The sequence below is a fragment of the Pleurodeles waltl genome, chromosome 4_1 (genome assembly GCF_031143425.1).
Source record: "Pleurodeles waltl isolate 20211129_DDA chromosome 4_1, aPleWal1.hap1.20221129, whole genome shotgun sequence".
In the NCBI taxonomy this organism is placed as follows: Eukaryota; Metazoa; Chordata; class Amphibia; order Caudata; family Salamandridae; genus Pleurodeles; species Pleurodeles waltl.
Genome location: NC_090442.1, coordinates 141,488,412 through 141,511,235, shown reverse-complemented (window position 1 = coordinate 141,511,235; position 22,824 = coordinate 141,488,412). Strand labels below are relative to the sequence as shown.

General features: G+C 43.3%; 1 protein-coding gene across 3 annotated transcripts in view; it reads right to left on the bottom strand.

Annotated features, from left to right (window-relative positions):
• Positions 1-9,058: 9,058 nt before the first annotated feature.
• PRDM4 (PR/SET domain 4) overlaps positions 9,059-22,824 on the bottom strand; it is a 120,992-nt gene continuing 107,226 nt past the window's right edge. For 2 of the 3 annotated variants that reach the window (XM_069227926.1, XM_069227927.1), the window contains exon 13: positions 9,059-9,657. In XM_069227926.1, coding sequence (XP_069084027.1) covers positions 9,339-9,657 — 319 coding nt within the window. In that variant the 3' untranslated portion in view covers positions 9,059-9,338. The remainder of the gene's footprint in view (positions 9,658-22,824) is intronic. The other variant, XM_069227928.1, reaches the window with a different exon arrangement.

Sequence of the window (22,824 nt, the reverse complement as noted above, 5' to 3'; positions counted from 1 at the left end):
TCTGCCCCCTCGGGGCCGGCTGAGCTAGAGGCCAAAATCCACAGGTAGGCACTTTGCAAAAAACACCTCTGTTTTCTGTGAAAAAATGTGATGTGTCCACGTTGTGTTTTGGGCCATTTCCTTTCATGGGCGCTAGGCCTACCCACACAAGTGAGGTACCATTTTTATCAGGAGACTTGGGGGAACGTTTGGTGGAAGGAAATTTGTGGCTCCTCTCAGATTCCAGAACTTTTTGTCACCGAAATGAGAGGAACAAGTGTTTTTTGGGCCAATTTTTGAGGTTTGCAAAGGATTCTGGGTAACAGAACCTGGTCACAGCCCCACAAGTCACCCTATCTTGGATTCCCCTAGGTTTCTAGTTTTCACAAATGAGCTGGTTTTTGTAGGTTTCCCCAGGTGCCGGCTGAGCTAGAGGCCAAAATCCACAGGTAGGCACTGTTTTCTGTGAAAAAAATGTGATGTGTCCACGTTGTGTTTTGGGCCATTTCCTTTCGTGGGCGCTAGGCCTACCCACACAAATAAGGTACCATTTTTAATCGGGAGACTTGGGGGAACGCTGGGTGGAAGAAAATTTGTGGCTCCTCTCAGATTCCAGAACTTTCTGTCACCAAAATAAGTGGAAAACCAGTTTTTTTAGCCAAATTATGAGGTTTGCAAAGGATTCTGGGTAACAGAACCTGGTCAGAGCCCCACAAGTCACCCCATCCTGGATTCCCCTAGGTCTCTAGTTTTCAAAAATGCACAGGGTTGGTAGATTTCCCTAGGTGCCGGCTGAGCTAGAGGCCAAAATCTACAGGTAGGCACTTTGCAAAAACCACCTCTGTTTTCTGTCAAAAAATTTGATGTGTCCACGTTGTCTTTTGGGGCATTTCCAGTCGCGGGCGCTAGGCCTACCCACACAAGTGAGGTATAATTTTTATCGGGAGACTTGGGGGAACATAGAATAGCAAAACAAGTGTTATTGCCCCTTGTCTTTCTCTACATTTTTTCCTTCCAAATCTCAGAGAGTGTGTAAAAAAGACGCTTATTTGAGAAATGCCCTGTAATTCACATGCTAGTATGGTCACCCTGGAATTCAGAGATGTGCAAATAACCACTGCTCCTCAACACCTTATCTTGTGCCCATTTTGGAAATACAAAGGTTTTCTTGATAGCTATTTTTCACTCTTTATATTTCAGCAAATTAATTGCTGTATACCCGGTATAGAATGAAAACCCACTGCAGGGTGCAGCTCATTTATTGGCTCTGGGTACCTAGGGTTCTTGATGAACCTACAAGCCCTATATATCCCCACAACCAGAAGAGTCCAGCAGACGTAACGGTATATTGCTTTCAAAATCTGACATTGCAGGAAAAAGTTACAGAGTAAAACGTAGAGAAAAATTGCTGTTTTTTTCACCTAAATTTCAATATGTTTCTTTTTCAGTTGTTATTTTCTGGGAAACCCTTGTAGGATCTACACAAATTACCCCTTGCTGAATTTAGAATGTTGTCTACTTTTCAGAAATGTTTAGGTGTCTGGGATCCAGCATTGGTTTCACGCCCATGTCTGTCACTGACTGGAAGGAGGCTGAAAGCACAAACAATTGTAAAAATGGGGTATGTCCCAGTAAAATGCCAAATTTGTGTTGAAAAATTGGGTTTTCCGATTCAAGTCTGTCTGTTCCTGAAAGCTGGGAAGCTGGTGATTTTAGCACCACAAACCCTTTGTTGATGCCATTTTCAGGGGAAAAACCACAAGCCTTCTTCTGCAGCCACTTTTTCCCATTGTTTTGAAAAAAACGAAATTTTCACTGTATTTTGGCTAATTTCTTGGCCTCCTTCAGGGGAACCCACAAAGTCTGGGTACCTCTAGAATCCCTAGGATGTTGGAAAAAAAAGGACGCAAATTTGGCTTGGCTACCTTATGTGGACAAAACGTTATGAGGGCCTAAGCGCGAACTGCCCCAAATAGCCAAAAAAAGGCCTGTCACAGGAGGGGGGAAAGGCCTGGCAGCGAAGGGGTTAATAAGAGAGCAAGTATTTATCAAGGTACACTTCAGTCTAGTGCCACCAAAGTCTAGAGGATCAGTTGTTTGAAATAAAACTCAGCCCTGCTAATACTTGTCACCCTACGTATACGGACGTACAGGTTGCTGGACAAATATCTTCACAAATTGGTTATAATTGATTTGAACGCCCTGAAGACGTTTACAGTGGTAAACAATATGCGGTGGCTCTGTCTTTAGCTGTTACGTTTGGAAATTTGAAACCATGTGACGTTTTTGGTAAAAAAATAAAAGAAGATTTGGATCATTGGATACTTTCATTGGACTTCTCACTGACAGTGCATCGCTATTTATGGTTGTTTAATACCTGCAAGGCACACCTTCGAGCAGCAGGTGTTTAGAGGGTTTGTACATCACCTCTTGCATTTACTGCTATTGGGACAGGGTGTAGGTGCTGTTCATAGGCTCACTGCTCATTTTACTCTGAGATTGTAAATCCTATAATTCTTTATGCTTTGGGGATTCAAGTAAATTAAGAAAGCCATTTCTTTCTGAGCAGGGTTTTGCGTACGCTTGATGGATTGAGGCCAAAACGTCAACAATGCTTTTGCTACAGTTCAATCAATCAGGAATTTGTAAAGTGCACTACTCACCCGTGAGGGTCTCAAGGCACTGAGGGGGAAGGGGAGCTAGTGCTCGAACAGCCAGTTCTTCAGAAGTTTCCTGAAGGTAAGGAGGTCTTTCGTCTGATGCAGGTGGGTGGGAAGAGTGTTCCACATCTGGGTGGTGAGGTGCAAGAATGATCTGCCGCTGGTTGTAGTTCTGCGGATGCGTGGGACGGTTGCGAGGGCGAGGTCAGCGGAGCGGAGATCCCAGGCCGGGGTGTAGGAGAGCCGTCTGTTGAGGTATTCTGGTCTGGTGTTGAGCAGTGCTTTGTGGGTGAGGACTGTACCTTTCCTATGGGGGTACTTTATCTAGATGGATTATGTTTAGATAGCAGACTTCCATCACGCATCTTATGGTTTGTAAGATTTTAATGTTTAACCAATGTTCTGCTGTTGTTCTATGTGTTAGCTTCTAGTGCCCCTTTTTGCTCTACTTAATTTTTCATCTGTTTTTTTTTTTTTCTTTCAAAAGTACGGTGTTAAAGTATTTTTTATACATTGTCCACTCCAGGCCACTTAGTTAAGTGTGTTTAACTCAGAATTTTGATTTTGTTTTAAGTGGAGTCCTCTGGAAGCAACTTGTGTTGGCTATACTGTTTGTCCCAGCTTCATGGGGTTTAATGGGCTTCCCTAGAATGATATCTGCATTGTCTCATGTGGCAGCCATCTTGAAAGAATATGAAATATGTTTTTTCTATACTTTCAACATGGCTGTAATGTTGTGTGCAGAATAAATGTGACTGGAAACTAACATTTTCTATACTCTGAAGATCAGGACAAGTGCTAATTTAAAAAATATCTGGGATTGGCAAAGCTGGGGCTCAACGTCCAAAACAGAAATGCAGCAGTGCTCGGTGTCAGAGGAGAAAAAGTAACATGGCTGGGATGTGGGGGGAAAGAGAGGGAGTAAGGGAAACCACATGCCCAGAAAAGAATAGGAAAAGAAGTGCAATAGGGAAGGAGGTCGGGGAGAAAAAAAGAAAACACACTCAGAGGAGAGATAAAGGAGAACATGCACTCATAAGTGAAATATGAGTGAAAGTAAAATTAGTTCCAAGAGCAGTGGAAGTATGCAACTCAGTCAATCAAAAGTGAGGGTAAAGAAAACATGCTTGGAGGGGGTGGGGGAATGTGCGAACATGAGAATAGGGAAGGAAGCATCCAATAAAGAGGAGGGGTCTGGGATAGCCAAAAAAGCAATCCAACTATGAGCAAGGGGTTGATCCAAAACCAACTCTATGTAGTGATGCATGCAATGTTCTCAGCGTCAAACAGTTAAAGTTGTAAGTCGCAACACCGCTAAAAGAATTTTAAAAAAGCATAGAAGGGAATCAGCAGGCAGACAATGGAGTATGGTGAACTAGAGCGTATGAGGGAAAAAAGTCTTCTTTCCAAACTCACGGTCTGAAAAAAAGAATGGGAAACTGGCGGGTGTATACTAAGGCACTGTGGGCTTACAGTTGACGTCACAGTAGCTCAACCTATGGTTGACGCACACAAAGTATACCTGTTTTGCAGAGTGTTTCTAGACCCAACCACTAGATGATGAAATATTGCACAGCATGTGAATCTAGAATATATACACTGCTAATGGCAGATTATTTGCTGGGATGTTAGGCAGGTGTGCTCCTAACTGTTTGTGACTTTAAAAAGGCTCCCTTGAGCCACTGGGCTGACGAGCTCTGGAGCATGCCAGTGAAGAGGTATTGAAACCGGATGATTAATGGCAGCATTTCCAGCACCCCGCAAACTTGTTCTCTGCTGAAGAAGGGATTAACCCAGAAACACGTGTCCAGAGATGCACAGCAAAGGCTGCACCTATTTAGAGGTGAAATATTTAAAAGTAACTGAGTTCGTTTTTTGAGGAAACTACATTTATCATGATGCAATGGGGCAGATTATTTGCTGGGATGTTAGGCAGGTGTGCTCCTAACTGTTTGTGCTAAGTCAATGACAACTGATTTGAAGTTTATCGAAAAGATAGTTTCAGTAATACACAAAAGAGTTAAGACATTGACAGAAGAAGCAATGGCCATTTGCAGCAAACAGGGAATCTTGCATTGCTGATGCATGTTAGATGTGTTTTGTGAGCGAAAGCACAATGCTGACGCCTATCCTCTAATTGCTGTTTTTGTTGTGTGCACTGTTGCTATCTATGCCTTATACCTGTGGTCATGTAGATCTTGCCCCTAATAGGTGCAGACATTTCTGGGTTACCAGAACTGGGAATCAGGCAGTAGGGTATGGCAGTGAAGATGCTTATGGTGGCTGCCCTATCTCAGGCTTTCAGTATGGCCCTGTGTAGCTGTAAAGCATAACCTCCCCAAGATATGTGCTTCTTAGCTAGCCAACAACATTTTCCAGATGTGCACACCTGCAATGGATTGGTCCATAAAGCACCAGTGCTTCTCTGAAGATTTTCAGTGCCACTCCACCATATGCCAGAGCTGCCTGGCAGTGTGATAATGTGCTAAGTGTGGAATTCTCAGTTCACCCTCAGCCAGGGAGAGAGATGCATGTCGTGTTGATAAGTTGGCTTGCTTCCCTCCCCATATAAAGCTCTTCAGGAGTTTCTTTACTTTGCCGATAGTGGCAGGAATATGCTGCAGTGGTATGAACTGCATTATATATAACATTTTTGGCAAAAGTATCAGTGTAACTGCACTCCCTCTGCAGGATGAAACCCATGTGATCTGGGTCCAGAAGTCAGTGCATATTGGGGCCTATCCTCCTCGCCAGTGCCCCTGTGAATATCTTAGCACAGATGTTAGGGAATGAGATGGGCCAGTAGGAGGCGCACTGTTTAGGGTCCTTTCCCGTTTTGTGGATCACCGTGATAAGGGTTTGCTGCAGAGTGGATGTAAAAGTGAAGTCAATGGATGAGCTAGCAGCGGCACCAAGACGGGGCAGAGCTGCGCTTTTAGATGTAATTTTATTTTAAACCTGGTGAGCATAGCTGACAACTCATTTTGTTTTAACAGACTACACTGTGTAATTTAATACAAAGGAGGCAAATTAAGCAGGACTGTGCAGTGTTGATTCACCACAAATTTGTGATTAGGCATGTCTCATACCCGAGCATATATGCTTTCTGTATTATTCCTTATAGCTGTGCTAGCTTAGACAGATTGCTTTACAGCCTGATCAGTCTTGAGAAACCAGGTGCCAAAGGGTGAAACAAGTGTTGGAAATTTGAGGCAAAATAAACATGAAAAAGAAAGGAAAAAATATGATTTAAATTCAGGTAACCTGTTTTCAAGAATGGGATAACTAAATCTAGACAAAAAGACGTCCCTTTAAATCACAACACTTCCATGGGCAGCACTAGGGCAGGAAAAATAACTCGACAGCGTAGCTCTCGTCTAAAGCACCCCTGACATTTGTACTTCAAAGAAACAATCCCAGCCCAAGTGCCACAATCATGAGAGGATTTATTTCTCATTAAATTGGTAAAAGATCAGTTCTGGGAACATATGAAAAACACAACCCTCTGCCCGCGCCCACAGAGGCACTCCTGGCCGCAAAGTATAGGTTCAAAGGGGAGGGGGCAGGTAGTGAGCTTCCTATGTTGCCGAGTCTGATGGAGGCCTAACCCAATGGGCAGCAAAAAAATACCCTTTGCAACGTGATACTGGAGGCTAGGATCAGTTCACTTAAGCATGAGACATGTGAGGCAATGGCGCTGCATGGTCAGGTGCCTGCAGCGAAATTATTTGGGGCCCACTCATTTGAGGATGACCACCTGTGCGGCAAACCTACTGCAGGATACGCATGTGAAGGTTAGAGTACGGTTTAAATGTCACCAGATACAATTGTAAACACGGGGCATTTGTGTTTAGGTATGTGTTAGCCAATATCTTTGTTTTTTCTAAACTTTTAAGTATAATATACTTACTTCTACTTGTGTTCAGCCAACCCACCTTGATGCATCGGTCTGTTTTTGTGTAATTCGCAGGATTCTCGGGCCCACTAAAGCATACAGAGGGCAACGGGTCCGTCCACTTCAGCCACTGGCTAAAAGGGAGGGACGGCATTCCACCCATTCACAAGGAGCACATTATGTGCCAGTGACTACTACGGCAATGTGTTCTTTTTTTAAACAAAAATATATATATATATATATATATATATATATATATATATATATATATATATATATATATATATATATATATGCTTTTAGCCAATGATTTTTGTTTTAGATTGAGAAGGGCCAATCAGCTTCCTCACCAATAAAGTTTTACAAAAAGCAAGACAACACAAAGCAAGCATTAATAAAGCCTAAAAGCATGTTGTCCAATACCTTACCCATTGGCTTTGCCAGTCCTTGTTGGTTAATGCTAACCACTCCAACTTAAATGAATGAGCCGGTTTTTCAAGCAGGTTTAGTCCTGTTATGCCATGTTGGGTAGTGCAGTGAGATGTAGGTTAGTCCATTTACTTAGACATGATGCAACGCAGCACAGCAACTAAAGTTGTGCTGTGCTGCATGAAAAGAAGACAGCAGGACAGCACCAAATCTCCTCTTATCGGATCCACCAATTTAGGTTCCTTGGCCACACTGTGGTATAATTTCAAATTCTGTTACAATACTAGGACAAAAATGTCTATGCTGTGTCTATTACAGTATGTATATATATTAGCCTTACAGTCAGTGCAGGGAGCAGACTTTAATGACTGGTGTAGCCCACCATAGTGGGCTAAAAGGCTATAGAACATAACCCGTGGCTCTAACGCTTCTCTGGCTTTGTTTCACAGGACCTTCTGTGTATACTTAAGAAATACTGTCCGTGTGCTGGGCCGTGGCAGTAACTGTCAAACATCAACAGAGGGAGCTGATGAAGCGGGTAGAAGTCAGCCCCCAATTCTCCTCCAGCTCTGACAAACTGCTTTTGTATGGCAGAGCAGAGGGAAATGCGTGAAATGAGAACCATTCCCCCTCCCTCCTTCCTAGGCTCCAGATGATAGGTCAGATACAGCAAAGGGGGGGGGGGGGGGGGGGGGGGAGAAAGCTCGCTTTGCGCTCCCATCCACGGCCTCTGCCTCGCTCACTGTGCACCCCACATATCATGGGGCGGGGGGGCATGGATTAGAACACTGAAATGTTGACAGCAGTGGGCCTCTGTTTAATGCCTGCTGCTGTTACATGGTCTTTAACTGAGCTCTCAACATCTGAATGTTCTTATATGCATTAAATTTTGTCTTGAAAAAATATTGTTAACGGATGAAACATGCTACGGTGAGCTACATGAAACCGAGACTTCACATCTCTTGACTCTTATCAAGAAATAAGAATGATTATTTAAAAATGTGCGGTAATTGATTTTAAAGGTCAATAAATACAGATGCCAGGCAGAATTATTCTGCCGTCTCTTTAAAAACGGGTTCCCTTACCTGAATAATACGTTATTTACTGATAGAAGATTGCTGGCCCATACTTCAAAAGAGATTCCTTCGTGTGAAAACAGTTTGCATTTCTTCTGTTGATAAGGGTTGACCGCTAACCTCCACCTTTGAGTGGCTGGGTGGTTATTCAGGTTAAGCACCCTCAACATCTGACACTAACCACACCGTGTGGAGTAGATGTTGAAGAACATGCCCCTAGTGTAACAAGACACTTGGGAACAGGCCTAGTGAGCTAAGGCTTGCTAGTCTATTTGTTCCAGCCAAAATCACGAATACCATTTGGGTCCTTAAGTCGCAGATGGGCTCCTTGTACTTAAATCTTGGACAGAATTTAATTTGACTCATTGGTACCAATGTGGTAGTGAAGGTCCGGACTTTCTTTCACAGTCCCGACATCTATTAGCTGTGGCCAACTTTCAGACACTTGTGCGAGTTTAGATCTTGCTAAGAACTAGAAAAACAAGTTGTGTTCCTCCCCCATCCCACCACCACCACTGAGTCAACAAAGCAAGCCCCAGGAGGTAACACTGGTGGTGTGGTCAAGGTTAGAAAAAGTCCAATGTCAAAGACCGTAAACTGAGGTCTGGAGCTGTAACTCTGCTCCAAGAGCTGCAGCAACTTCTGGTTTTTCGTGTCTATCCAGATACTGATGCTATTGAGTTTTATTTACTGTCACTGAGGATCTATTCTGGAGTAAAACTTAACCAATCGTCTTCCCTACCTTTGGGGTTTAGACACTAGTGGTAACTGACAGGTACAACACACAATACTGCCTAGTAACCATGGATTATTCCAGCCTCTAGGAAAAGGCTCCACACCTCTAATTATCAAATATATTAACCTAACAAACACAGTTCATACTACAATCAATCATCGTCAGTCAGATGGAGCTGCAGACTGATCTGAATATCAGTGTTTTTGACTGAGCACAACTTGCAGTGTTTCTGACTGTAGACTTTGCAATGTATTTGAAAAATAAACAAAGTGTAATGTGAAGCTCTATGATAACTAGATTTTATTTTACATATGCCGTGAGTCCGTCCGTGTAATTTCACTGTGAAATGATGTGCACCCTTTGAGGCAAATTAAGTGTACCCCAAAGGATCTCAAGGGCTGCTTTCTATAGTATTACAAAACTTCTGCATTAAGCCAATTTATTACACTATGGGTAGTTCCTGTCCGGTTCTAGCTCCCGCGTAAGGAGAACAGAGGTCTATGAAAGACAGAATATACACATAAATAATAAATAAATATTAACATTAAAGACAGTCGTCTCTGTTACTTGTTTTCAGGAACTGAGTCACTAGAGACATAGACGGCACTGTTCTGACTACAGTCCTTTGTGTTGCCTGAGCCCATTAATACTTCATCCTCAGAGTCCTCTTCATCCTCTTCTTCCGGTTCATTGGAGGAGTGGCCTGACCTGGGACCCTTGCAGATGTTCAAGTGCCGGGTGAGGTGGTACTTTGTCAGGAAGGCTTTGGAACATTTTTCGCAGACAAAGTCCCGCTTGCCTTCATGAGAGTTCATATGCTTCTTCAGGTGGCTTGTCCTGCAGAAAAGACGCTCACACTTGGGGCACTTGATCTGTCGTTCCCTGAAGGAAAAAAAGAATAGTATATGTCAATGCTCAAATTTGTAAAGAGCTTTCTACATACAGGCTTGCATTTGATTAGTTTCACACCTTGTATGCAACTTAGCCCAATATTGGCAGACGGTCACTCTAGTCAGTTTGCCTGTGAGAGTGCGCCTGAAAGGCCAATACGGTAGACTGCCACCCGGTTTAGTCAAAAAGGCTTTGTTTTATGCAATCTGGTTTTGTGCCTCCTGGGTATACTCTCACAGATTAACCTCCTGCAGTGACCATCTGCCAATAATGGCTAGATGAACGTACATGCCGGAAGTGAAACAAATCAAACGCAAGCCTTGCGGAAGCTACAGGCTACTGGTCGTAGGCAGCAAAACATGTTTTGGCTGTTCACAATCACATTCAGATTCCCAATAGCCTTATATTATGACGCTGATGGCAGCAGTGAGGTGGTCAATCTCCCACGCCACCCTTCTCAAATCTTGAACAGATAGTGAACACTCTTTGGCCTTTCAGAATTCCAGTGATCTGAATATGTCCACGTTGGTGGATTTGTATCATCATTCTGGGCCTCGCACTGAAGAAGTTGCCTCATTCACACCTGCATAAATCCTTTAACTTCCATTGCCTGTGGAGGGAAATAATGCTAACCACCTCACAGAAGTACTACTGATACCCTCCGCTGAGCCTGTATTCCTCTTTAACAAGGCACTGATGGATACCATCTTGGTTGTATGGAGCAAACTAGCTCCTGAACCTTTGGTGAACCACCAGTAGTCTGTCACTATGGCCCACCGTGTGGGGATCCAAAATTCTTGATGGTTTAATCCTCCCCACAATCTTGTGGTTGAGGCTTCCTCATTTTCCTCAAAGTAGAATCCGAACCCTTCCTCCTCCTAAATGCACTCTACTTGGTTCTCAGGTGATGTTCAAGCGAATGTCATAGACCTATTCTTTGATGAGGAGCCTGATTCAGCTCTGGGGCGCTTCAGGTAGAGCCGGGCCACCATCCATCCTTTGGGACTAGCTTACCCTTCATGCCATTTTCACCAGCAATACCACAAGCTTAGACAATATTCTCTGGGCCTGACTTTTCAGCAATACCAGCCGTCGTAGCAGCCCATCAAGTTTTTTTTTCATAGCTACAATCCAAGAACATGGCAGCTCAGAAATTCGTCAAGGATACCAGTTGAGTGTTCCTCTTCTTCCTATCAGCAATAACCACTTTAATTTGCCCTCGAGGGAGCACGTGTGGTCGGATGGAGAGGTTCTTTCCATTTTACACATTGGCAGTCCACCATCACAGACCAATGAGTCCTTCAGATTCTCAAACATGGCTACCCACTTCCTTTCCAAGACTTGTCCCCGTGTGTCCCCCTGGTCCTCTGTCACCTCAGACAACCATGCATGCATTCTACAGCAGAAGGTTGTCAATCTTTTGAGCAAAGGGACCTTGGAACTGGTACCAGAACATGAGACCAGCCTGAGATGGTACTCCTGTTATTTAATTGATCCCCAAAAAAGACTGTGGCCTCTGTTCCATTCTGAACCTTTATATCCTGATGCCTTTCTCCGCAAGGAGAAATTTAAGATGCTTTCTCTTACGCTGGCTCTGGAGCTGGTATCCCTCTACTTGCAGGACCCATAATTTCATAAACTGCTTCTGCAGTCACGTAGGAGGTACCTGCAACTGATAGTGGGTGGGCTACACCCATCGATCAATTTGTGGTCCTTAGTATTTGTTAGCATAGGCTGCCTGCATCTTTATGAAGGTGATCTGGGCGGTTGTGGGGCATCTTCACAGATCATAGATCTGTTTTTCTGCTCCTCGCCGACTGGCTGCTTGAAAGCAGACTCACTGCAGATGCCTAGACTCCCAAATACGGTTCTCAATTCTTATACTGGCAGAATCCAAGTTGTGTTTTTTTCCTTGGCAAAGCTGGCTTCAAGAAGTGTAAGGTAAATCAGAAGCAGACATGTTTGCCCAGGATCATGCTATACATATGGATCTGCAAGGCTCTTGCTAAGAAGGGGGTCATCAAAGCCATCAGAGCAAAAGCCTCCTCTTCATTGCTGTCTCAGGGTGTTCCAGTGTTAGATATTTACCATGATGCAAGAAGGGTTTTGATTTATCATAGACGGGATATGATCCTTTATAGCCCATGGGAAAGGGATCAAAATACCAATATATCACATACAGAAAAAGGCCCCTATTAGCCATAAATGCAAACAAACAGTTTCAATATTGAAATTTTGGGGGCAATGTGGGCATTACATTCTCGACTCAAAAGTCTTCAGAGAAGGCCAATACAGCAGGTCTGTGTTACAGGACTTCCTGGTTTGGGCAGCATTCCGGCCCAAGCACCTGGGAGGTGCTGCTTGGGTATCGATTCAAAACATGAAGAATCCGCAGGTAGAAGCATTCCTCAGAAGAAAAGAAGCTTACCTTTGGTAACTATCTTTCTAGTGGATACTTTGGATACATGCACATTCCTCAATAATTTCAGCCCACCTCCCAGTTCTGAGGAGGGAAAAAGTAGCTTAACAAGGTCCCCTGTTGGCCTGGTACACTGCAATTTCTGTCAATTCCATCATCCTCATCTCTGCATCAGAGGGCCCAAAAAAAGCATTGGTATCTGATGTCACTGTTTCAAGGTAGTGCCTTATAAGACTCTGTGATGTTGTATTGCAGGTAGTTCATGGAGTCAAGGCACCATGTATCTGTGCAGAAGAATTATTTCAACTAGTTTGGTGCATGAAAGATATTCAAGAGGTGAGGAATCTGCAGGAATGAATAGTAGCCACCAGAAAAAATCGTTATCAGAGGTAAACTATTTGTGCATCTATTCAAATGTATGAAAGAATGACATGGCTCTTTGTAACAGAAGGAATTGCATGGTTTCAGATGGGAGTGTCAGTCTGTCTAAACGGACTAGACACTGCTGCCCAGTTGTTGGTTATACTAGAAAATTAAAGGGTAGATCTTTTACAATTAATTAGGTGGACACTTCTGGAGTGAAATCAGTTTGATCGATGCCACTGAAGGACTTATAGTACCAGACTGGACCTGGAACTTAAAAAAAACAAAAAAAACACTCCCACACAATGCTAGGTGGTGCCATCTAACTTCAGAGTGACTTCCCACCCCCTCCGGAAGTGACAGCATGATGTTGTATATAAGCACCCCCCTTGTGTGCTGAAAGTTATCTCTTGAAACTGTTACTTGTCCTCAAATGGGGATCACTGAGACCTTGAGACATTTTTAGAAGCAAAAAAGTCCAGGGTGCAAAATGGGGAGGATGGAGGGTGCTAATGAGGAATTAGCAGCTATAGTGTCCACCAGAAAGAATGTTAAGTAACTTGCTCTTCTGCTGGATACTTCTAACTAAAGATTCCTTCCCTGTTCAATAGATACCAAAGCAGTATCTCTGAGAAGGAGGAGGGTCTGAGGAGTGCACTTACACCAGAATGTCCTGCAGTACCAATGCTGTTGAAAGTGTGGATGGGCACCCATGTGGCAGCCTGGCAGACGCCTAGCTTTGAACATGCTCTTGCCAACACCGTAGTGGCAGCCTTGGTTCAGGTGAAATGAGCCCGAAGCCCTCAGGAAGTACATATTGACAAGCGCATAATACATTTATATGAACAGGATGATCCATCTTGACAAGGTTCATTTCAGAACCACCTCTCTTTTCTTAACACTGGCAAATCCAATTAAAAACCGATGGCTCACCTGGTACTTAGTCCAATTGATGTAAAAACTAAGAGCTCTATTTTGATCCAACCAATAGAGTCTCTCTTCTTCTTTAAAAGAATGTTGCAGACAGGAAAAAAATGGGGAGAGTGATGGACTGTCCCAAGTGGATGGGGATACCAATTTAGGAAGTAAAGATTCCAGAGTCCAAAACACCAACGTTAAACACGCATTTGCAATGCAATAGGCCTCGCATGTACGAGAGTTAGAGCTATTGGCATTGTAAATGCATAATTGGACTTTTCTTGCCAAATAAATTGGTCAATCCTGCCTCATAATTTGGTCCTTTCCTGCCACATAATTCCAGAGGTCCTGCATATAACTAATGCACTTCCATTTACCTTCTTCCTCTATCTATAGCAAAAATTGAAAAGGTTACCATTTAGCATTCTAATTTAAATCTGCAATGCTAATAGAATACCACTTTCACCACCCCACCATCAGAGTTGCTGGCTGGCTAACACAATTCCCCCCCAAAAATACACAAGACAGCCACAGAGGAGAAATGAGAGAAATAAACTAGAAGTGTCACAAAACATTTCAAGAGTGTTCACACAGTCATAGTGTAATAAGGATGTTATGCTGGCTTAAAGAACGGTCATAACTGCAATAAGGAGAAATTAATAAAACATATACAATCATCATGTAAACCCCAAAAAACATTTATCAGGAATACATTTTTGGCATTAGTCTGTAATGCTCAAAACAGCCCATAGAGGGCACCACAACGCACCCATATATACAGGGAGTGCAGAATTATTAGGCAAGTTGTATTTTTGAGGATTAATTTTATTATTGAACAACAACCATGTTCTCAATGAACCCAAAAAACACATTAATATCAAAGCTGAATATTTTTGGAAGTAGTTTTTAGTTTGTTTTTAGTTTTAGCTATGTTAGGGGGATATCTGTGTGTGCAGGTGACTATTACTGTGCATAATTATTAGGCAACTTAACAAAAAACAAATATATACCCATTTCAATTATTTATTATTACCAGTGAAACCAATATAACATCTCAACATTTACAAATATACATTTCTGACATTCAAAAACAAAACAAAAACAAATCAGTGACCAATAGAGCCACCTTCCTTTGCAAGGACACTCAAAAGCCTGCCATCCATGGATTCTGTCAGTGTTTTGATCTGTTCACCATCAACATTGCGTGCAGCAGCAACCACAGCCTCCCAGACACTGTTCAGAGAGGTGTACTGTTTTCCCTCCTTGTAAATCTCACATTTGATGATGGACCACAGGTTCTCAATGGGGTTCAGATCAGGTGAACAAGGAGGCCATGTCATTAGATTTCCTTCTTGTATACCCTTTCTTGCCAGCCACGCTGTGGAGTACTTGGACGCGTGTGATGGAGCATTGTCCTGCATGAAAATCATGTTTTTCTTGAAGGATGCAGACTTCTTCCTGTACCACTGCTTGAAGAAGGTGTCTTCCAGGAACTGGCATTAGGACTGGGAGTTGAGCTTGACTCCCTCCTCAACCCGAAAAGGCCCCACAAGCTCATCTTTGATGATACCAGCCCAAACCAGTACTCCACCTCCACCTTGCTGGCATCTGAGTCGGACTGGAACTCTCTGCCCTTTACCAATCCAGCCACGGGCCCATCCATCTGGCCCATCAAGACTCACTCTCATTTCATCAGTCCATAAAACCTAAGAAAAATCAGTCTTGAGATATTTCTTGGCCCAGTCTTGACGTTTCAGCTTGTGTGTCTTGTTCAGTGGTGGTCGTCTTTCAGCCTTTCTTACCTTGGCCATGTCTCTGAGTATTGCACACCTTGTGCTTTTGGGCACTCCAGTGATGTTGCAGCTCTGAAATATGGCCAAACTGGTGGCAAGTGGCATCGTGGCAGCTGCAAGCTTGACTTTTCTCAGTTCATGGGCAGTTATTTTGCGCCTTGGTTTTTCCACACGCTTCTTGCGACCCTGTTGACTATTTTGAATGAAACGCTTGATTGTTCGATGATCACGCTTCAGAAGCTTTGCAATTTTAAGAGTGCTGCATGCCTCTGCAAGATATCTCACTATTTTTGACTTTTCTGAGCCTGTCAAGTCCTTCTTTTGACCCATTTTGCCAAAGGAAAGGAAGTTGCCTAATAATTATGCACACCTGATATAGGGTGTTGATGTCATTAGACCACACCCCTTCTCATTACAGAGTTGCACATCACCTAATATGCTTAATTGGTAGTAGGCTTTCGAGCCTATACAGCTTGGAGTAAGACAACATGCATAAAGAGGATGATGTGGTCAAAATACTAATTTGCCTAATAATTCTGCACTCCCTGTAGTCTCATTTCGTGGTTGTTGCTCTGGCAGTTCCCTAAATGGTAAGAGGCAGATAAACTGCTGTCTGCTTCATTATCTCTTTGATCCTTTATGCCTTGTTGTTTCCTGGTCATTGTTGTAGGAGGGTCTATCTGTTCCCTAACGTATTACCTGGAGTGATATGCCATTGCCTACCAATCAGAAGGACCCATCGCATCAATGCATCTCACTTATAATCTGTGCCAAAGTCCCCTGTTTACAGTAAAGTACGTGGCCCATGAGCTTTTTTCCATTCCCTGAAAAGCAGAGCACGCTACACGGCCCCTATTTACTGGGATCCAACAACACAAAACGGCAAATAATCGATCTGGGTGGAAAGTCGAAGCTTGGGGCCAGCACACTTTAAGCCACATACCTACCAATTGCCGCCTTTCAATCCTTGCATAACAGTTTGATTACATTTGGAAATCCCAAAATGGATTCGCAGTCCTTTTACTTCATGTTTCACAGACATGCCATATCTATTCCCTGGATAAATGCTAGAAACGTTGTATATATTATAGACATAAGCATGTGCTCATGGATTAGAACGGTTTTAATAGTGATGCCTACGTCCTACTATCCTTAAACCAACTTTGCTAAAACAACAATTGGATTCTTATTGCCTTAAAATTCAAATGCCAGTGACTCCCGTAACCTACTATGTACTCCATGACGTTGGCAATGTTTACAGTTACTGTAATGTCGAAGGGTATCACAGAGATGATGTACACCTATCACGCACACGCTAGCTGAATTTATTCTTGCACATTTGCTAAATGTGTACTTATTAGCACTGCAAAGTGTGACCCACTGTTCGGTTTCCAAATTACCCTGTCTTTGGAGCAGCAAAGATTAAAAATGTAAATCACTTTGTCGAAGTAAAATATGTTCCATTCGCAGCTGCCCTCAAATGAATAAACTATGAAATGTAGTGCTAATTCCATTACGAATACTTGCTGGGAATACATTACCCAGACAGTAATGAGCACTTCTGGTGGCTTCCTGAAACAACAATTCAAGGAGGTGATTGTAATTTGATGCTGTTTCATGAGCCCCCCTGGGGCATCAGTTAAGCCCATGAACTCATCCTACAACACACTTATTTACCAAAAGGACATGAAATGAATGGTAGTCAGGGGCATTCGAGTCCCAGAAATATGATTCATGGTTGATACTGTCTGTTTAAGCAGGAGTGTGTGGCCCTCCTGAAGTGATGCTTCAGCACACCAATGCCATAAAACCAAGCTGCTAGTAATAATACATTTTTGTTATTTCTCACATTATCCTCCTATTGGTGCATCTATTTTTCGATTTGTGTAGTTCAATGAAATATGTCTGTGTTACTTTAACGTTGTGAATTTGGTACCATCTGCACCAAAAACAACATTACATTTTATTTGCAATCAATTTCATTGTTACAAAGCAGATTATACGTGTGTTTTCTTAGTGAAGGATGCTCTGCAAGCTGCCCAACGATTGAAGTAGTGAATTCATTAACAAGGACCAGTAAATGATATTTAAAAGCATCTCTGGCAAAATATTTTCTAATGAATAACAGATGAAAGCTACTGACTAATGTCAACGAACTCATATTTTTCCCAATTGCTTTTTATTTACAATGTTAAGCGAGTAAGGATAGCAGTGGGTCGAGTATTTTGCGTTAATTTTCTCAGTTTTAGAGAAGCAATTATACAACTACTTCGTATATGCCTTCGCTGGTAGTGCACTTTTTCATTACATATTCTATTTTTTTGTATTTCACTGTTAGGGATTTCATTCTCCAGTCAAAGGTAAAATGTATTTGACATCTGTCTAGAAAGAGCAGTTTCAGTTCCACTAGCCCTTGGTAGGATGCAACTCTGAGTTTTTACAGATTTTTATCAGAATTTATGGGAGGGCGGGGGGTTCGCTCCGTATTTTCTGGGGAACAAAATTGTTGTAATAGTAACGATTTATGACTTCTGTTGGCCGCCGACCGGGCGAAGCCTGAGAGGGATTCATTTCAGAAAGCAAAACCAACAGGTCAGACGCTAGTGGCCATGGAGCACGAAGGGCTCAGACAAACGTGAACAAGATTTACAGGGTTGGACCCTATTTTCAATCACAATAGAATTCGAAAGGCAGGGAGGGGGAGCAACTGAGCAAAGGAGAGCCTTCCCATTCTGCCCAGAAACAAAATAAACAATCAGGAAACAAATTAAACGCGCATTTGAAGTGCAATGATCTCGTGTTTGCTCGACCACCGCTCTCCCTGTAAAGAGGCAATGAAAAATACATGTATTTCAATCCATTTTGCGAGGTGCTCGGATTATCACATATTTCCGAGTTTCTTGACTCAAGTCAGCCACCAGTGGCCATGGAGCGCGAGGGGCTCAGACAAACGTGAACAAGATTTACAGGGTTGGACCCCGTTTTCAATCACAATGGAATTCGAAAGGCAGGGATGGGGAGCAACTGAGCGAAGGAGTGCGGAAGAGACCAGCTGTTTCATGTTTCTCGGGTCCATTTGCCAGACGCGTAGCCGAGGATTTGGGACATATTTTAGCTCATAAAAGCAGGAAGACATGTCCCGGATGCCAAACAAAAACAAACATTTGAACTGCAGTGGGTTTCGCGGTAGCTCAAGTTAGAGCTATTAGTCTTTTCTTGCCACACAAACTGAAAATAAAACGTAAAACAGTTGACATAAGCAGCCGGTTCAAAGCGACGCCGTGAGCTCTCAGAGACAGACAAAAGGAACATGCATTTGAAATGCAAGAACAGAAAATGCGCGAGGGAGAGTAAGGAATGGAGTAAACAAAGTCACACATGACTGCAGATGAAAATGAGTAATAGACTAGAGCCCTGTAAACAGGGACAGCCTAGAGCCACTGAAACATCCAGCGCTCTGGTCAAATGCTATTAGCCTTTGAAAAAAGTAATCCCTAAACACATGCTACATAGGCACAAGTGGAAGGGTACAAGTACTAGGGCCATGCTCCCGTGGAGTGTACAACTGTGGAAAAGGTGGGACAAAGAGCAAAGATTGACCACTAGCAAGCAAGGATTTTTTAAGGGCACTGAAACAAACCAGTGAAAAAGCAGAGACCCCACAAAGAAGTATAGAAGTATATACTAAAGTATATACAAGGAGGTCTCGAATGCTCGACCTAAAAAGGGACTGTGTTGATATAGCAATCTACTGAAATAGCAGGCAGAAGTAACATAAATGAGAAAAACAGTCAGCAACCTCATGAAACAGCTCTGCACAGACTCAAATGTCATGCACATAACTAATCTGAGGACCAGGCCAGGTTAAGGTTCTGCTGTGATATGATAAAAGAAGAAGGCGGCAACAAGGAAACACAAGATCTTTCAAAAACCACATCACTAACAGCAAGGGTTGGTCAGGCAAACAAAGAAAAGAAAAAGGGCTAAAATCTAACTGTGTTCACTGTACAGTCTTGCTTGACCAGTGACAAAACATATTAGAACATAAGATAGTTTGGCCTGGAAAAGATCAGTCTGACTGTTTTGCACCAGACCAGCAAGTTCACTTGACAACCGGAATAACCAGGCTTGGTAGGCAGCGTATGACTCGCCAGGATAATGTCCACCACTTGCAGGCAAATCAGATTTCATCAGTTGGTTCTTATCAAACCCAACATATGGAGATGTGGATTGTGGAGGTTTGGGTGCAGAGCCCTGCCCTGTTGCTGAGACAGGAGATCCTTCTGAAGAAGCTGACAGAACAGAGGGCAAATTGCACAGACTCAGTCCAGGAATGGATCAGGAGAGTGTGATACTTAGACCTGCTATTATGAGGAGCTGAGCTTGGTCCCTCCTCACCTTCTTCACACCACAGACGCACTGTAGCTGGGATGAGTCCCCCAGGGAGTCTTGAGGAAGAAACATCAGAACGCAGAAGTCACAACACTGTGCATTCTCTGCGGTAGAGAACATTTTACCCAAGGCACATCCCACTGTGTGCGAACCACCTCTGGATGCAGATGCCTTTTGTGGTATGCCAGGTGACGTGCTGAGCTCATCCACCCTAGATTTTAGTAAGCCTGCTACATTATTGGCTGTCTGAGTGATCCATTAGAAGTCAAGCTAGCACCAAAGTATGAGCACCTCCTTGCAGAGTGTCCCTGACTGCACACCACCCTAATGTTAATGTACAATGAAACTATAGTCAACCAGGGAATATGTTTGTTTCAGTTCGTAGGGGTGTGAGTGAGAAATGGTAGACCACAAAACCCAGCTTCATTGTGTACACTGGGAGCATTTGCCACGCCTGATCCAAACTGATATCAGAAATTTGGCAATGGAGAAGACCACCACTCTGCCATTTACAATGCTTAGAAATGTCAAAATATGTACTATGATATGCTGCATAAACTCAATCGGTAGTTGTTAGCACCACTTCATCCAAAGTGTAATTTACCAATGCACAATAAAAGTTGTACCTAAATAGTAAATCTTACAACCTGCCCTCAACAAAAGTTCTCTTTCTCTGGCTTTTGAAGCACCAGTGGCAGACCTGGCTTATTACCTGCAGCTGGGACTTTCACCCTCAATGGGGCACCTACCTGGGCAGCAAGAGCCTGCCACTGGAGAAGTGGTACCAGATCTGGCTTATTACATGCAGCTGGGACTGTCACCCCAATGTGGCACCTACCTGGGCAGCAAGAGCCTGGCCCTGGAGAAGTGGTGCCAGACCTGGCTTATTACCTGCAGCTGGGACTTTTATCCCCAATGTGGCAGCTACCTGGGCACAAGAGACAGGCCCCAGAGAAATGGTTTGCTGACTCCACTGTGCCTGCCTGCAACTGCATTGCTGAAGTATTGCCAAAGTTAGACTGGACTGGAAACTGAAGATTGATGCCACCGTTCATCAAGATTAAAAGAAAATTATGTTGTTGAAGGTACTAAATCGTGCCCCGTCGGATTTGCAGAAGTTAAGTTAGCCGTGCTCGTGTTGCAGAAAGACAGCGGATGATTGGTAAAACGTGCCTCTTTATACCCTCCTCCTAGGTACAGCTCCCTCACCAAGTGTTGAGTATGAGGCCTCAGGGAGCAGTGGCACCCACACATGAGACAGCTGTCTGATGACAGCCATCTTGTGCTAGTCCTGGGACTTGTAGTCACAGTTTTTTTCCCCAGCCGAAGACTGGCTGTAAACTTTCCTGGGCTGATGCTAATCCTGACAGATGCACTGGCCCTGCCAACCACCGGCTGGCACAGGGCTGTGTCAGTTCACCTGATAACAGTTACTTCCTGTAAAAAACATAACTGAAGAGAAAGATGCTTCCAAAGCAAGTTTAACAATAGCCCTTCTGTGCTTCAGCCCCACCTCTCTCTCATCCTCCAAGACAAATAATGCCCACAGAGCCTTCAAACAGCTCATGTTCAGAATGTGCAGTGATATGAAGCAAGGGCTGTTTCTAACACACCTACTCCGTTCCAGACATTTGTGAGGCAGAGGAGGCCTGGGCAGCAAGCTCCTCTGAGAGGCACCTCCATAAGACCTTAACTACAGGATATGGTCTTGGCATCATGTGAAGACACACACTGGCTGGGCTGTCTCTGCGCTGCTTGGTGTCTAAAAGGTGAAACGAAGATGGAACTGGGCCACTGGTCAGCCTGTCCAACATATACACTGTGGCATTTAGTAAATACATATCTACATTTAGCTCAGCACTGAGGCTCACAGGCTCACAGGCTCTGGCTGACAACCAGCAGATTAATACAGGCCTTTGGACCCCTTATACTGCGGATCACGAAAAAACACTCACAACAAATGCATAACCTCATTCCTTTGTGATGGCCCTGCTCTCAGCCGGGGTCCTATCCCCTCAAACCAAATGACGACTGCATAGAAGGAAAATGTTACTTACCGAATAAGCATTTGTTTCTGGCAAGTAGTGCTGTAGATTCACATGTTCTGCATACTTCTGCCATCTAGTGTTGAGTTTGGAAGGTTGCAAGTTGGCTTTCTTCGAAACGTCTTTCAAATCACAAGGTACAGTGACTCCTCCTCTTGTTGGTAATGCGCATGGGCATCAACTCCATTGTTAGATTGTTTTCCTACACAGGCGGTTATGAATGGAGTGTAGTGTAAATGTAATAGAAATGAAATGTCCATGCTTGTGATAAGTATGAAAGACTGTAACAGCAACAGGTGTCTGGGGAAGCAGGTGGGATCATGTGAATCTAAAGCACTGCATGCAACAAACAGATGCTTACTGGGTAAGTAACATTTTCCGTTTGATGGCATGTGTGGCTATAGATACACATTCTCTCCATAGACTGTAAAGCAGTGCCTTCCCAAAGCGGTGGCTAACCTGTGGATGTTGCAGTGTTTTAAAAGAGTATCGGCACTGCCTGACCTAAATTGGGTTATTGGCGTGCAAAAACATTCTCACAATAATGTTTAGTCAAGGTGTGTGGTGTTGTCCATGTAGCTTTCTTACATATGTTAGTTATGGAAATGTTACGAATAGAAATCCAAGGCACACATCCAAAGTGAAATAAAGTCAATATCATCCTTTTATAAATTTTCCAGTTCCATCTTGCTTTATGTCATGCTTGAGGTGCTCTCGTCTGATGTTTCTGTACATACAGTTCCAGTCAATCACAGTTCCAGCCAACACATGTTTCGTCAAGCGAAAGTAATCACTAAGACTTCGTCAGGGCTACTCAAATATCTTCGAAATTGCTGGTCATCCAGCAGTAAAGATCAAATAAACTGTGTCATATAGTTCCCATAATAACAGGATCCACATTAACGAGCTTCGTAATGAGTGTCCAATCCTTATTTTTGTGGTTCCAGTAATGTCAAAAGTCTCAAAGTAGAGTATTTTCGCAAAGTCTCCTTAAAAGCATGTATGCTTAAGCCATCATTCCACGCATATGAAGATGGGAATGTGGTACAAGGGCAATGCAAGAAGCCATCATTCCCAGAAGTCTTGTGACTGATTATACTGTGACTGGGTGATTGTGGCTAAAATGAGAGAGATGTGTCTGAAAACGTTGTATTCTTGTTGCCTTGGGGTAAGCTATTCCCGACTCTGTGTTGAGAATGGCTACTAGATAGGGTTGTATTTTAAGTGG